Raw genomic sequence first — 17,045 nt, 5'->3', positions numbered from 1 at the left:
CAATGTAATTAATTTCGGCACTTACCTTGGCAATGCCGGTCTCAATGGCCTTCTGGTATGCGGTATAGATATCCTGGTCAGTAAGGTTGCGATCGATCAGGTTGTCATTGCGTAGTCCGAAAGCGAGCTCGAACGCCAAGTACGGGCAGATAGCGTCCGCGCCATAGCCTACAAGTTTTTTTTTCGTAAGTTTACGAAAGATGTAGCCTGGCATGTGGAACGGATGCCCCTACAGCCCCTGAGGTTATAGAGTGGGAACCACGGAATGACAAGCAAGATGTTCTTGTCAAATTTGTCGTAGAAGCTGGTTGCAAGCTACTTTCAACCGGTTCTATTGGAAATCCTGGACTTAGGATTCATAAATGTGATTATAAAAATCCTAAATTAAAACATATAGACGACATGAAACACAATACTCATACATATTTATATTTGAATTGTCCATCTATATATATTAAAATCTGAAATATAAATATAACCATATTGAATGTAACTACAGTAACAATATGCTTCATAAATTTATAATAATACTCGTACATGCTTTGCATCAGAAATTAGTTTCGCGGCCGGATAAGCTCTTATTGAAGACATCTTTCAACAATAGTACATAATTTAAAATAAGTTAAATTAAGATAAATTAAAATCCTCGTTATTTACATACACCAGTCTTAAGTATATATCAATAGAACACTTGAAGAACTTAATATGATAAAAATTATATATAAATTTAATTTTCACACAATGGTTTCTCTTACCATGAAGTTAGTTTGCACCGCAAAAAACTCAATTCGGTTTTTTAATCAGTTTCGCATCTCCACGCTAATAAAATTTCGTGAATAATTTTTAAATGTGATTTGAACTGAATAAAAGAAGTTAAGTGTTATGTTTACTTATAACAATATTACATTAATAAAAAAAATTGTGCTATTAGATGGTATTATTTAACACGTTCCGTGTCACGGTAGTTTTTTAAGATCAGGTCGCGTGAGGCGTCGAATACGACTCACATTTTAGAAATTAAAGTATGCCTTACACTTTTTCAATACTGTAAAGCTGTAATTAGCGGAGTAAAGTTATAAATGTTAATATGAATTACGTACGCGCATACGTGATATGAAGTTTCCTATATTCGACCCTGTGATTCATTTTTAAGAATCTTTTGTTTTTCAACGAGAACTGCATGGAGCAACGAGGGTCGTATACGCTTCACAAGGCATGGAATGTGTTAATATCCTATACTTTCCGAGGATATGATGCTTTTGGATAAAATGTTAAGATCATAAGAAACGTATATAAAAATATTTGGAGTAAGAAATTGTGACGTAATAGGTGATAATAAGAGATTATATGAACACTTACCAAGCAGCACACACATGTGGTGGACTTCCCTCGCCTCAGCGGTTTCGACCAGGATTCCGACCTTCATGCGCTGCCTTGTCTCAATCAGGTGATGGTGTACCGCCCCTGATCATAGTACATCAAACATTATCACATGAGATCAGGAAAGCTGTCAAGGAGGTTATAAACGAAAATAAAGATTGCATTAAAAATATAAGGTCAGAAACAAGGAACTTGCAATTGCAAACTAAATGATATCAAAGAATGTGGCAAAGGAAGAGAGACGATGCGTGTATGAATTATGAACGAAAAAAAGAGAACGAATAAAATGTGACGAATGGAAGAGTATATAGCAACAATGAAATAATTATTGCTAAATAAAGTCCCTGTTCCAAATACCTCCCTCCTGTCCCTGTCACAAATACGATAGGGGGAAAGAGAGGGCCCCAAATAACGGAGGCCATTGAAACAAAAAACAACATGGGGACCTAATTAGTTTATTTGAGTGGCAAAGGACAAAAACACTTGTTGACTTTGTTGAGTCTTATGTATTTGCCGGGTTCAATTTCGCTGTTTATGTTTATTTTATATTTTTGTATACTGCATTCTCCGGACAAAGTTAATACCGTTAACGACAATGAGCAAAGTATGTTTTAAAAACATCTGAGGCGTTTACACTGTTCGAAAATGAAGGCCCGCCAAGCCTTTCTAAAAATAAATTTATGTTATCGACTTTCTCAAAATAAATTATAATTAAAATGGTGGTACATGCTAAACTAAAACAATTAATAATAACAACCGATTAAAACTAAGTAAGGCACGATTAGAAAGCTGCATACGTATTATGTATACGCTTGTATCGAAAACAATGCCAAATTTCTAGTTAAAATTTTCAACTTTATTCGTTTAATCGTTCTTATCTTGTTTATTTTAATTTTGCATTAAAATTTATATATTTTCTTATTCTAATGTTTATTAAAAATAAATTTGAAGCACTATGTGCGGCTCGCCAAAAAATTTTAAAATTTAAAATGACTTGATAATTGGTTTTTTAAAGGTTGCTGTCCCGTGCCATTGACCATAAGACTTTTTTATGTTACCCGTGGAAGTAAGAACCGTTACTAACGCCGGGGAATTAGTTCAAGCTATCACAGCCAGAGAACTGTTAGACTGTACATAATCTTTCATTTGAGCATGTGATAGCATAATTAAACAGACTTTTTGGTTTTATATTTAAATGTAACGTACCTCGAAACAATATTCTTAACAGACTTAAATTTTATTAATGTAAGAAACATTTAAACTAACAGTAACGCAGGTAATGACGAAATGTTAATTACATTAAAAAATTGATAATAAGTCACTTTTTAAAATAGCATCACGTGTAAACGCATCTTTAGATTTCTTTAAAATTGACGCCCAAAACATCTACCCTTTTCATTTGTTTAAATTTGAAAGAGCCTTGCAATAAATCTATCTGTCCAATACAATGTCTATCTAATATTACCTAATGCTAGCAGCGAGCTGACGGGGACCCTGGTAGGTCCTGCAGCACGGTCGCTCAGCACGAGCAGCTGGCAGCCGTCTTGAGCTGCAGAGTACGCCTCTGAGGATATACGGTTCAATGCTGGCTCCAGTCCTGAGGGACCTTCAGTGTAGTCATAAGTACAATCAATGACTTTTGTCTGCGAAATTGAAAAAAAATTATTAAATTAATTGAGCAGTGTTAAATCGTAAAAATAATTTGAAATATACTTTATTTAAAATCATACTACAGGTACAGCAATACAAGATTAATGATTCTAAATAAGATAATTTATCTAATAATTTACAGGTTACTTTAAGCCAGATTTGTAAGTACTTTTGGGCCTAAAACACACATTTATATATATTTAAAAAATTCATATATAAAAAGAAATTTGAAAAAGTTATTGTGAATTGTGCGGATTTTAAGATATTTCTTAAGATAATTCCACAAATGTTTCTGTATTTAATAAAGATTACTTACCCTCCATCCGCGATGACAGCTCCTCTTGAGAGCTTCCAAATCAGGCAACGACAATATAGGCTGCGGTAAGAACAGCCTGTGCACGAACTCGGCACTAGGCTCTAGTATATTGGCCACTGGTCCAATGGGGCAAAGAAGGGACATCACAATCTTCTCCCTGGTTTAAAAATGTCATAATAAATATAAATAAGAAGCGTTCAACATCAAATATTGAAAATAAATATCTTTAATTGCGGCTTGTTTTAATTTGTTTTATGGTATTTCACTATGGGGTAGTGCCGCCGTACTTAATTCTGTATTTATTATACAAAAAAGAGCTGTGCGGGCTATAACTTAAAAGGTAGTGTTTTCCTTTTAAAGAAATTAGTATTTAAACGTTTACTTGCTAATACTCATTTAATAATATTATTTTTATGTAATAAATAGTGACATACACATAATAAATACAAAAAATAAAATAAACTGGAAACGCTTAACTCCATGACTGTACAGACATATATTAGTATCACATTATATCTCAAATTTTACTTTTCTTAGTCTTTTTATATTTTTTAGTTGATCGATATGTGTGGAACATGTTTTGTTGACTCAGTTACATGATTGAAATAAAAAAAACATTGATAATGTTTTTTTGTACCTCTAATGCCTACAGCAGAGACAATATGTTTCCGATAAAAGAGTTTTTCTAAAAAATTATTTCATTTCATTTAACATTTCTCCTTATTACTTGCTTATATAATACTTTTACTGTGGATTATTGTCTAATAAAAATCTTTCTTAGTATATTATTTTGCTTGTCATCTATTTATGTTATATTTAAATTATATATTTTTTTAATCTGTGGTTATTTCTTGTCTGATCTTTCAAGGGGAATAAAAATAATACAAAAATAAATAATCACCTGAAGGGGTCAATGGGTGGATTGGTGACCTGAGCGAACAGTTGCTTGAAGTACTCATAGGGCAGCGGCTGGAATTGGGACAGGCAAGCCAGAGGTGCGTCGTTTCCCATGCTGCCGAGAGCCTCTTTCCTAAAATAGTACATATATTATTTGTATTATATTTAGAGATGTAATTTCATACATAAGAATTCCGAAACTGATTACTATAGACCAGATAAGATGTCCTTGTTAAAATAAATAAAAGAGCCTATTTTTAAGCATTTAAAAAAATACTATTATCAAAATTGATATTTGTAATTTGAAAATAGAATCGTATCAAGATGATGGATGTTACTTTATTAAGAATTGAAATGAAATCTATGATGAGTTAGTATGTAGGTTGAAATATCTAGTGTCTATAAAAGACTAATATTGAATAGCCATTTGACAGATCGTTGAGTCTTATAAAGAAATCTGTCTACATTAAACTCTGAGTTGTGTAACATATATTAATTTACTTTTTCATATGGATTGCAACAGTCTGCAGAGATAGTAAACAATATTTAATTTTAATAACTCCTTCTGTTACTACATTTTTCTTTTCAGCCAATACATGTATTTGATGTGTTCGAAGTTGTGCTGCTAGCCAAATTGAGCTTTGTGCAGCTTTATCGAACTTCCGAGAAGCCGCTGATACAGGAGGTCCGCCGACTAAACATTTAAGCTGGGTGATTAACTTTAACTATGTCAACGGTCTACCTATTGGGGGGCCCACCCACTCCACGTCTACTGGCTCGTGATCACTTGAGAGCCTTTCAACTACAACGGCCATCGGTTGCACGAGCGATATGCTCCGGCCACTGCCACTTCAGACGGACTATTATAGAGCTACATCAGTGATCTTGGTTTTTATGCGAATCTTATTCCTGATTACATCTCGCAGCGAAACTCTGGGTGACCTTGATCCTTCCTTTGAGGCTGTCGTAAACGATATTTCGGATCCGCATGTCATCACCGACCATTGGATTCGGCGAGTGATTTCTTTTTTGCAGTTGGACTTACAAAGCTGGACGGTTTGTCCCAAGTATATTTTGGATAGGGTGTTATATGCTATATATTCATATGTTAATGCTTTTATATGTATAAATTTAATTTTTGGATTTGTACTAACTTGTTCTGGATCATAGGCAGAAGCAGCATATTGATGCCTTCGATGGTGTAGCCAAACAGCGCCAGCCGTCGATCCGACAGCCCCGAGATAGTGCACCCGTTAAGAATTTTACCGCCTTCTTGCATTCCAACATGCTTGTGTATTTCCTCCATTGTTATCTGTACGAAAAGAAAAGCTTTTAGTAATGTTCATAAACTTTTAAAAATAGAATGTGCGAAGAATAGCTTTTTAATTTTTTTCATTTCCTGTGAGGCCTGTGTTTTTGATACACAGCAGCACTATGACTAGGGCATAGACAAAATTGCAATAAAATTAGCATAGCATGAAGTATAATTAGTTTGATATGTTTCAGTCCACAACTCACCATCTTTTCGTTTTTAAATCCAGTCACGTCAAATGCAGCGTGAACATAGAAATATACAATAGAAATTTTTACCTGGGTAACTTTTCAACGTAAGTACACCATTTTTATCATTAGTATTTAACCATTCAACTTCAACGGGGGCCATTTGTTAATGAAATAGCTGAATGCGAATGGAGAGCGAGACAGAGATATGCTGGTAAAATTTTATTTGGGAATTTTCATATATTTTTATCAATATCTCTTAAAATCAAAGTCAAAATAGCTTTAGATCATTACAATGATTTATAATCATCAGGTTAAAATTAAGTATACGTTAGTTCATAAAGCGCCACTTAGTGTGAAGAACTAATAAGAAGATTGTGTCTGCTAAATTAAATTCTAGTAATTATATTAACCTTGTATGTTAAAATTATGTTTACAATTCCTTTCTACAGGAATACTATTATACATATATATAATATATATACAACTACAGCATGTATCTAATTTTAAATATATTTGTATAACATTTATCCTTATTGATTTATTTAAAATATGCATTATATTTAAAAATTATACAAGTTTTATAAAATAAGTTAATAAACGACACCGGCAAGCGCAGGTAGTCCTTAAAAAGTCAATTCATCTATTAACACGTAGTTGTATCTGTAATTTTCAGGACAGCTCTTCTCAACAGATCAGCATTCAGAGCCGGTGGTAGTTAAGAATTTATAATATTAAAATAATTGACGGTTCAAAAGTATGTGTAAATGCCTACTAGAATAAAAATATTTCGAATTTGAATTTACAACTACTGTAAAGAAATCATGAAATTTAGTCTAAAAAATCTTACCAATTTTCATATCTCTCACATGTTTTTTACGAAAAAATATACTTTTACTGTATGTATACACCTACACTATTCCATATTCTCGTTTTAAAAACTGAACTGAGGGGTAGCCAAGCTCTTTGATTGTGCGAGCCATTTGTCAAAATTTTATAGTTTCTGCGTGCCGCAATTGAATACGCATTTAAAACACGCAAGATAATCTTTTTTTTTGTTACTAAAACCACATTTATTAAAATTATTTAAACAAAAGTACAAAAATGTGTATTGAAGTTAGATATAATGGCGCACGTGTATAACGGCACTCCTAAAAAATACTTGAGATGCCAGTTAATTATGATTGGTATTTGGATTTCGCTAATTTCATGATGGAATAACCATAACAATAATTCACATCAGTAATTTGTTTTGATTTCTCAGGACCTGTCTTAGGTTATATAAATTTAAATATTGAAATAATTCGACAATCAATCGGAGCCAAAAATAATCGTTCGAAGAGGCGCATGTGGCTCCCGAACCGTAGCCTGGCCACCCCTGGTCTATGAACATGTGGACTTGTGAAAATAATAACATTATCTACAGAGAGGTTACATCAGTTTTATCATTCCATACAAAATAAGAAATATTTATATTATATTATGTATGGACCTTTCATGGTAAAAGCTTTTCTAATACTAGGTTCAATGGATAGTGATTTTATACTGAGAGAACAGAAAAAAAAATTATCCTCTCTAGTTTTATTCTTTTGGCAGATCTTTCTCTCGATGACCTCCACCATACTGGGATGGACACTATTTCTCACCTGTTCTTTCAGCCAGTCGGAGTGCGGCCGGCTGTTGGCGATTTGCATCTTCAGCTCCACGTCCTGTATGATCTTCTTGTCTACAGTGTCGACTAGCAACATGCGTCCAGGTTTCAATCGACTCTGTGTTGTAAAAAATACAAATATTTAATTTTTACTGCCAAATTCCTTGATTATATCAATTCACGAAATACTAACGTTAATTGAACGCCAAGTAACTACTGGAATTTTGTAAGGTTACGTTGATGTTGAGAGAGAGAAAGGGCGAAGGATAGAAAGAAAGAAAGAAAGAAAGAAAGAGAGAGAGATAGAAAGTTGAAGTGACAGTGATTAAGCCATATATCACGCAAAACAGAAAGGACTTTAGTCGCTTAAGGTTTCAGCGGCGTTAGGTGGAACGAAGGCATAGTCAATTTTGCAGTCAACGCTAGACCGCTTATAATGGCGATCTTTGGAGGATCCGTATCCTACGCACCGCGTACTAACCTTAAAAATATAACTGTTTTTTGATAACCAAAACAACAAGGTATTATATTATAATTGTCGTATTTACCTTGTGTATCACTTTCTCGGGATCCACGTCATAAACGCCGACCTCGGAAGCCATCACTAGTATATTCTCACTGGTTACATAGAAACGCGAAGGACGCAGTCCGTTTCTGTCCAAAATAGCACCTGCGCAAGAAAACATTTTGTTCATTTAATGGAATCAGGCGTTACCTCGCGGAAGTCCATCTTAAGTAAGAAAAGGACAAATATTTAGCCACTTCCGTACATGCAGTGGTAGTCGTGCAATGAAATGCACCGCCCGCCAGCCCGCTGATAAATGCGTATGCGGCAAACAATGCGTATCACACACCCGCCACCGCCAAATTACTCAACACGTGTTTTACCCCTCCACGGGGCTTCTTCAGGAGTTATGTTACACCGATTAGTGTGTTTGGCACTTAGTTCTTAGGATCATTAGCAGTGGTCACTTATTTGTACATACTCTTTATATGTATAATCCGTTAAAATGTTTAATTAATCTGCACCGTCATTGTTTACGACCTTTGTCTGAATAGAAACTTATCCTAAAGGCAAAATTATAAATGAAAGGCGGCACAAAAGTAATGTCATAATGAGAACGTACTTTAATTTTTACTATTGGCGCCAAATGTAATTATGCTTTGATATATACGATGTAGATATATAGAGAAATAGTTGTCAACAAGCGATGGAGCGATACACACTTCAATAGCGTGTAATTATTATTAATTTATTGCTTATTTGACAAATTTTTCAGTTTGTTGTTTTAACGTAATTGCGTCGTCTTTTCTCGTCGTCGTGTTCCAGGTGCTCGAACAATCAAGCGTTTGGTCGAGATTACCACAACAAACCACGCATCTTACAAGACTTGAAAGCTAACATTGAAGAAAATATCGCCAATTTGCGAGCAGTGGTATAATTTTTTCCAATCAATGTCATTATTCTTGCACTTTGTCATAAACTTTATTCAAAAACAGAATTCTTTTTTTTTTAATTTATCACAAAATGGGTTTCGGTATAAATTATGACATTACTTTTGTACACAATTGTTATACAGTACAAGTAAAAAGATATCGATACTAACCGATGTACCGGCCGTCGGTGAAGGCGATGAGCGCAGGCCCGTCCCAGGGCTCCATGGCTGCAGCAGCCCAACAATAGTAGTCTCGTTTAGCAGGTGCCATGGTGGCATCCGCGTGCCAAGCTTCTGGCACCATCGTCATTACGGCTTCAGGCAGTGATCTCTGACCGCAGTGAGAAAGGAACTCCAGTACACAATCCGCTGATCCTGAGTCCGATAGATTTGGCTCCACAACCGGGTACAGCTTCTTTAAATCTGTAGATGGCAGAAAAAGCTTTTATTTTTTTTATTACTGCGTATTAAAATTAATCATTGTTTACTATCTGTTCTTGCGGACATTGTGGCCAGTTTTGCCAGTTGCTAATTGACCAGTCGTATTCCAAGAGAGTTTTAGAGTGAAAACTTTATACAGGATGATTGGAGATGCTGATATACGAGCAAACATTTATTCCTTCAAAGTTTTTACAACTAAAATAAATCATCGTTTATATCGGCAATTTCAAATTGATAAGAATAAAGAATTGCAGTGTCATTTGCTTGAAAAGCCCAGATAATGCACAAACTATTTTTTTTAACTGAAATATATTTTTTAATGTTAACACTTATTAATAACTATAACTGTAAGTGATATAAACATACTTTTAAACAATTTTTTTGCGCATTAGTTATTTTGTCACAATGTAGTAATTTTGACTGGTTTCAAGCAGTATAGGTATATACTATGCTCCCGTCTTTTTAGTGTTAAGTATTAGGAAAAATAATACAATCGAAATAGCTTCAAGACTCACCGGATCCAAACAATTCGCTCTTCATAACACCCTCGCGAGCTTTCATCAGGTTGACGTTACCCCGCAACGTATTTATCTCGCCATTGTGAGCCAGCACTCTGCGATGGAATTCGTAAATAAATTATTTGTAAAAAGACTAATCGGTTGCAAATAAAATGTAAGACTTATTACCTCAAAGGATGAGCCCTTTCCCAACTGGGGAAGGTGTTTGTCGAAAATCGTGTATGAACCAACGCCAAATACGTGGTGAAAGCCGGGTTGCTTAGATCCTTGAAATATTCCTGTGAAGACAAAACTTTATGTTAACAAAATTTAAAAAAAAAAACACTAAGGGTCTAGATATAATACTGGCGGCCAAGTTCTTTTGTAGTTCTAGCCATTGTTCGAATTCTGAAAATTTTCGCGAACCGCAATTTAATACGCATTTAAAACACGCAAGCGAATACTTTTTTTTTACAGAAATAATATTTTTTTGGAATTATATGATGAAAGCATAAAATATGTGTATTGGAGTTAGATAATATAATGGCACACGTATATGACAGCACTCCTAGTTATTAATTATGATCTAAGTTAATTATGATCGGTGTTTGAATTTCGGTAATTTTATGGAGGAATAATAATAATTATTATGCGCACTAGTAATTTGTTTCGATTTCCTAGGAGCTGACATAGGTAATAGAAAAATTGAAATATTTCAATAATAACTCGGCGCCAAAAACAATCGTTCCTAGAGCAACTCGCGAGCTTCAGTTTGGTAACCCCTGATCTATAAGATTCTAGATCTAGTTAACAAAAAAAAATTTAATGAAAAATTTCTGTAAATGTGTTTATAGCATATACTGGATGAGTCTGAAAAGCGCAATTCAATTAAACGCTGCATATGAATGTTACGTATATTTTTCTTTCCGTAACTGGATAATTTTAAAGCCTACAGCAGCAAGACCTGGTTCCAACAAGTGCAACATCCCAAACAATCAATGATTTTTCAGGGCTTGTAAAGGAAAATTTTTAGTGGAAAATTAATCTCCAGATTTTTTTGTTTCTGAGTGTACCTCAAGAGCCGTGTTTACGTAAATAAAACGACGTTCATTGTCCGTTCAAACAACAATCGCGAAGAAATATCTGGTGTCCCCCAAGCGATATGCCTGCGAGTTTTCATCAATTTGCGTTGAAGTGTGTATGTTTTATATGGCATTTACTGAAGTAATTTTTGAAAAAATACAAATCGCCTTTGTTTACAATATTATAAAGAAATCTTCTTTTCCTAGGTTTTGTAGTTTCTTTTCTATGATTTTTAAAATCCGCTAACTTAATGGCCCAACTTGTGCTTTAATAAATTTATGTCCAAATAGCGAAATTAAATTTTTGCGGATATTCTACCGCAAGTACGAAATACAGGTGTCTAAAATTTAATCTAAGTTCAATATTTTAACTTCAAGATAATTAATACTTTAGTTTTAAGTAATATAGGATTAAGAAATGTTAATTTGTAAAGAATTTCGTGTTGGCGCGTTACACTTACCCATAATTGGTTAGACGTAAGCAGACCCTTATAAACCACAGTTCTCAGCGAAAGGCTGCAGATGTAGAACCTCGCCCCCGGCACAACTAGCTCGTGGCTCGCGCGCTTGCGCAACACGAATATCTGCGAACACGCACATCACATCTACGCATATTCGAAATTTAAATCTTCATTTGATATGAACCGAAATTTGTAACTTCAAACAATTTTAATATTTAAATTAATCGAAACGTTCCAATAGTTAAGGATAAAGGATAAGGATGTGTAAATTTACGTTTTCAACGGAGAGGACCTCCGCTCCTGCTCGCAGGCGCACGGGTCGTCGATCTGAAAAAAATGCTTCAAGAGTCCTTTGCCTCCTATGACATCATTAAAGGATTTGAAAGCGCAATTTCTCATTTCTATTGCGTGTTCATACCCTTCTATCTCCTATCCGTAACTCACACCCGTGACTGAAGTCAGCCCAGCGACCGTGCCTTACCTGCCTGGCTAGTTGCTTCTCGTCCTCGATATCGCCGGTTACAAACACTTGTCGCATATACGGTTCTGAATTACGAGCCACCTGACCTGAAAGCCAGTCAAAATCGGCCATTACTACCTTCGCCAACACTACACACTTATCTAAATTACACTAATACACCATACATTTTTACATCGAAATACAATTAAAAATTGATGATTACCATGACAAAGAGAATGAGGGTATGTCATAAATGCGATACAAAATGAATGTTTTTAATGACTTGAAATTTGTGGTATATTTAGAGCATTTATGACATGAAACATACAATGATTTCAAAATTTTAAAGGTTTTCATAAGTTACTAATATTTGATAATAAAACTAGATTATGTCTATTATACTCGTAAAGCTATAACTTGAGAATAAATACACTGAAATTTAAGTCATATATTTATAAACACAAGAATTCATATTTAAACAATGCATATTTAAACTCAAGTTAAAATCAATAATGCAATCGAAATAAATTATGACAATTACTAAATGTGTAAAAATTAATAATTATGGCACTACTGTATTATTTAAAAATTTTATCCTGTACCCAGAGACTTAAACATCAATTCGTTTTTATTTACTCTTAACAGAGCATATAAGAACAGGACAGTGCCATAATTATTTAAAAATTTACTATGGACTTTTATATATGTAACAGAATCGCATATTTTATGAATAAACACTTGTATATCGAAGTATTGACAAAGGTATTCTGTTACACATATAACACTCATTATGGAGCGGTACCATGTATGTTAAAGTCACTTTGCACTCGATCCATAATCACTTGATTTACGATCGACATACGATCGAAGATATTTTAAAAAAAGTTTTTATACTCGAAACAAATCGTAATATCGTAATATGAGTCGCAAGTGTGTGGAGCGAGTGCAAAGCTGGTCTTACGTGCCACCGCATATTTTCAACAAACCAGATGGTCAAGCATCTCATAACCGCGTCGGCCCAAGCAATTCTTTACTACCAGTACCACCTGTAATGATAGTCGCAAACATATCGCAACAACGTAATATCTATTTGTGAATGAAACGAGATTCGGTGACGGAAAACGTTCACTTTTGGTCGACAAAAAACAGTGAAAGTGAAAATTTATCGAGATATTGTAGTAAGTCTACTTCACAATGACGTTCGTGAGTTGTAACAAATAATTAGCGCAATGAAACAAGATCGATTTTTACATAAACCTTTACAGTAAGTAACATTATCATTTGATTGAAATGGTATGGATTTCATAATTAAGATATTAAAACTATTATTACTTCAAAAGTTAGCACGTCTTCAATTGAAAAATGTTATTAAAGAAATATTGTTTAAAATTTAACTGGCCCATAATAATTGAGAGGTAACGTTAATAAATTATATGAATCATTGTGCAATAGACTTATTAAAAAAAATATTTAGTTTAATTTATTGAAATAGCACCTAAAACATATCTGTACTAATAACAGTTAAAATAATTTATTGTCACACTAAACGTGTGTATTGACATATAGAGAAAGCTATTTCTTAATAAATCATGTTATTTAAACTTATGCAGTTCTCGTCTTTACTTTATTTTTTAAGAGATATTTGACAAACGAAAACAATTACAAATCATTAATCATTTTAAATAAAAGAATCAAGATTTCAAAGACACGGTATATATTTTTTTTAATTTTAATTGAATGGTCCAAGAAAACAATGAAATTCAATCTTCGACTGACCTCTAAGTTCTAGTCTTAGTTTAAAAGTATTCAAAAAGTTAAGATTGAGTTTATAATAATATTCCTTAACACTTACCAATAGTCGAGTTGTTAGTTGGAACGGTTCTCCAACACAGAACTCGAAGTTCGAGGCTCTCGGCGAGCTCCTTAAACTTCTTCTCGATATCCTGATGATGAAGCTTGTCGAGAAAGAAGATGCCGGTTGCGTATTTGCCGAAAGGCGGCAGGTCGATTTGATGGGTGTCCCTGGAGAAATACAAAAGGGAAACATTCTTAAATTTTGTATAAAAACTAACATTTTATTATTGATATAATGTCTCATTTATATATTTTACAGAATAAAACATAGTTTGTACACATTTAAAAATAATTTAAATACAGACACTGTACTGTAGAATAATATTAAAATAACTAATAAAGATTCATTCTTAAATTAATTGCATTTTCCTAGACTACCTCACTTTATCTTCTAACGAACAACTACAAAACGAAGATGTATGTTGCAATTTAGCGTGCGGGGAATTTACCTAACACATGGCGATTTTCACTACATATTATCTTAGCATTTTGTTATAAAAAGACAAAGACCATAACTTTTATCATTTATATAAATGATACAACATCAAAAATTTTGCGCAAATTACATTTACACACATAACCAAATATAGTGATTTGACCCATTAAACATGAAAGATATCCGTGGTAATATTGCGTTCAGGTTTATATTTTTAGAAAATGAAATCGAGAGCTTCCTTGCGCCTAAGCTGAGACATAAGACATTGTAACAAAAGAAGAAAATAATAAAAGTTGGCTTATTGAATGCACGGAACTCTTGAAAATATCCTTGGATATTTATTCCGCGTGAAAAATTAATAGTGGTAACAAATAAAATTAGATAACAAGTGACAATTACATAGACAGATCCGCAATTGCACGTTATTGGCTATACTAATAAATGCAAATAAAGCGAGTATAGAGACCTTGTCTATAGTGGGCAACTATAAGCTCTCTCTTATTAATAAACACGTATTGTTTTATAATATGCACTCTAGTATTGTGCTTATCTAATGTCTAACCATATACATAAGCACGGCACGTCATGTCGACGACGTTATAGATCGGCACAGCACCGAACTATGACAATCATAAATAAGCACTTATAGGCACTTTGTTTAAAGGTCAGAAGTACAAGTAACTAGGTTAACCATATTCTCGTTTTTCTACGGACATTATACTAAAGAACCTCGACGTTGAAGCCCTTAGACGGTCACTGCAAGATAGGCCTCCTCATATCTATGGAGGGATACATCACGATCACAACGTATGACAGGAGGGATGGCGATCGCAGTGTTGTATTATGATAGACAGGACGCTTGTGTCATCCTTAGGAAACTTATTTACAAGCAGTGGCGACTCAATATAATTAATACACAGAATGCGAATTTTATAAACATTGTATGCCAGGAACGAACCCGCGACTAACCATCGCATGTGTCAATTCTCTACCCCTGCGCTACCACTGCTATAATGTACTGTACTAAAGATAATTGAGAAGTTGAGTTGATACATTACTGACAGATACATAAAAAAAAAGTAAGTTTATCCACGGCCTATCAACTTACTAGCAAGTAAAAAAGATTTATCGGTAAAAAGTTGTCAGTTTATCAGTATCCTACAGATTGCATTATGCAGAGCGAGCAGCGGAGTTATATAAAATAATACCCCGATGTACTTTCTGCCATCAGACGGTTTCCCGACATCCGTACACGGTTGAAATGCCTTCCACCCGCACCAACCGTTGTGATAATGCTCATAAACCTCCGGTAGGTTTTCATTGTTTCTAGACAATTATTACTTAGGAATCTTCAACACAAGACTGAATAGGTTTGTTTTAGGCAAACATGTAACGTCGTAAACCTCATACGAAATATTTCTAACAAGTAATAGTTTATTGATAAGTTATTAAGTTAGTTGTAGACGTAACATCATACGTAGTTCAGAAACGCCTTTAAGTATGACGAAGCTCAAATGAAAACCGACGTGTTGTTATAACAAAGCAAGTTGCATAACAATAAACCAAAGTAAACAAGAATAAAAATTACTATTTTTAATAGATTATCTTCAGATATATATATAAAGAGTGTTTATGTTTAGCTAGCGGTGCTCTAAACGGGTGAATGTATAGCACATTTATCAGCAAAAAGCTATTGCACCTATTTCTGATCAACCTGTATTTCTAATCAACCTGTACAAATTGATCACTCTGAAATATAGAACATTAATTTATTTTTCTATTGGAATACTACAGGCCAATAACTTCTGATAGTACAAAGACATGTAGTATCATTTTAATATGTTGAAAACCGAATATAGATCACGCAATTCACTAACTATATTTTCATTTACGTTATTTATTATCTGTGTAACTAAATAAACTATACATTCACCTCTTTAAAGGTTTTTAACCTGTATCTAATCAGCCTGTACATCACTTATTAGGACCGACAATAGTCTTATCCGACAATAGTCCGAAAAATATGTTGAACCTAGTAGGAGGTGAGGGTGGAAGGGAGATGCAGGATGCGCGCGCATCTCTGACGTAGCAGATCCAAACTATTGACCAATAGAACCGTGCACGAAACTCGGCAGACCGTCTATCAATTATCTCACACAGGCGCGCGCTACTCAACTCACACAAGCGCAATCTCCGTCGTCTATACGACAAATGGAAAATCTGGGCTAGTATTTGTAACACATTGGTTACTGAATTCCTTTTAAGTTGATGGTATATGGTTTTTAGATGCCTGTTGCACGCGTTTACTTACATATGCATTGAACTTTAAACAATTATTAAATATTTATGTCGTCTCACAACTAAATTCCATTACGTAAATTTTACGTAAAAAAAGTTTATAGATAAAATTTGCTGGAACTTTTAACAGAACTTATATTGATCGTCAACTTATTTTTTTAATCTGTTTTATTTATGACCTAACTCTGCTTCGCTAGGAGTTATAGTTGGAGGGAAGAAGCATAAAGAATCTCTTTTATAGTCATCATTTCTTTCTTAATTTGTGTTTGTGTTCACACTAAAACAAAGTCGTATTATGAAGCGAAACACGATCGAACAAACATACAAATGAAGTCTAATGGCAAACATTTTGCGAATAATTTACAGCGCCTTTGTATTTTTTCCAAGCGTATGTTTAAAAATGATAAAAAGCAATTACGGAAAGAGCCGCACATTTTTTTAAATTATAATCATCAGTCTTTAACGTTATACGATCTTGAGTTTTCATAAGTATAGCTACTTATACATGTATTCTTTTAAAACTATTACGAAACGACATAGAGATAGAGTAGATTTAACATTTTTTCTGCTAAATTTAAAAAGTTTTGTCAATGGTAGTTAGATTTTATGTCCAGCACTGGGTATCCTAACGTTGATATGCTGACAATATCGACGTTTAGAATTATACGTATCGATTAAGACAACAA

General features: G+C 33.9%; 1 protein-coding gene across 1 annotated transcript in view; it reads right to left on the bottom strand.

The window, feature by feature from the left end:
- LOC137931263 (uncharacterized) overlaps nucleotides 1-17,045 on the bottom strand; it is a 78,762-nt gene that overhangs the window by 20,513 nt on the left and 41,204 nt on the right. The window contains exons 4-17 of the mRNA XM_068774690.1: nucleotides 13,624-13,793; nucleotides 11,793-11,878; nucleotides 11,312-11,434; nucleotides 9,958-10,067; nucleotides 9,787-9,884; nucleotides 9,002-9,253; nucleotides 7,943-8,064; nucleotides 7,390-7,512; nucleotides 5,398-5,555; nucleotides 4,248-4,376; nucleotides 3,347-3,503; nucleotides 2,846-3,023; nucleotides 1,360-1,464; nucleotides 26-168 (exon numbers count right to left, since the gene is read on the bottom strand). Coding sequence (XP_068630791.1) covers nucleotides 26-168; nucleotides 1,360-1,464; nucleotides 2,846-3,023; nucleotides 3,347-3,503; nucleotides 4,248-4,376; nucleotides 5,398-5,555; nucleotides 7,390-7,512; nucleotides 7,943-8,064; nucleotides 9,002-9,253; nucleotides 9,787-9,884; nucleotides 9,958-10,067; nucleotides 11,312-11,434; nucleotides 11,793-11,878; nucleotides 13,624-13,793 — 1,954 coding nt within the window. The remainder of the gene's footprint in view (nucleotides 1-25; nucleotides 169-1,359; nucleotides 1,465-2,845; nucleotides 3,024-3,346; nucleotides 3,504-4,247; nucleotides 4,377-5,397; nucleotides 5,556-7,389; nucleotides 7,513-7,942; nucleotides 8,065-9,001; nucleotides 9,254-9,786; nucleotides 9,885-9,957; nucleotides 10,068-11,311; nucleotides 11,435-11,792; nucleotides 11,879-13,623; nucleotides 13,794-17,045) is intronic.

This window comes from Battus philenor, unplaced genomic scaffold (assembly GCF_028537555.1).
Source record: "Battus philenor isolate CCGP_79_NKW_IND1 unplaced genomic scaffold, ilBatPhil1.0.hap1 SCAF_7, whole genome shotgun sequence".
Taxonomy (NCBI): Eukaryota; Metazoa; Arthropoda; class Insecta; order Lepidoptera; family Papilionidae; genus Battus; species Battus philenor.
This window is presented reverse-complemented; position numbering and strand designations above follow the sequence as displayed.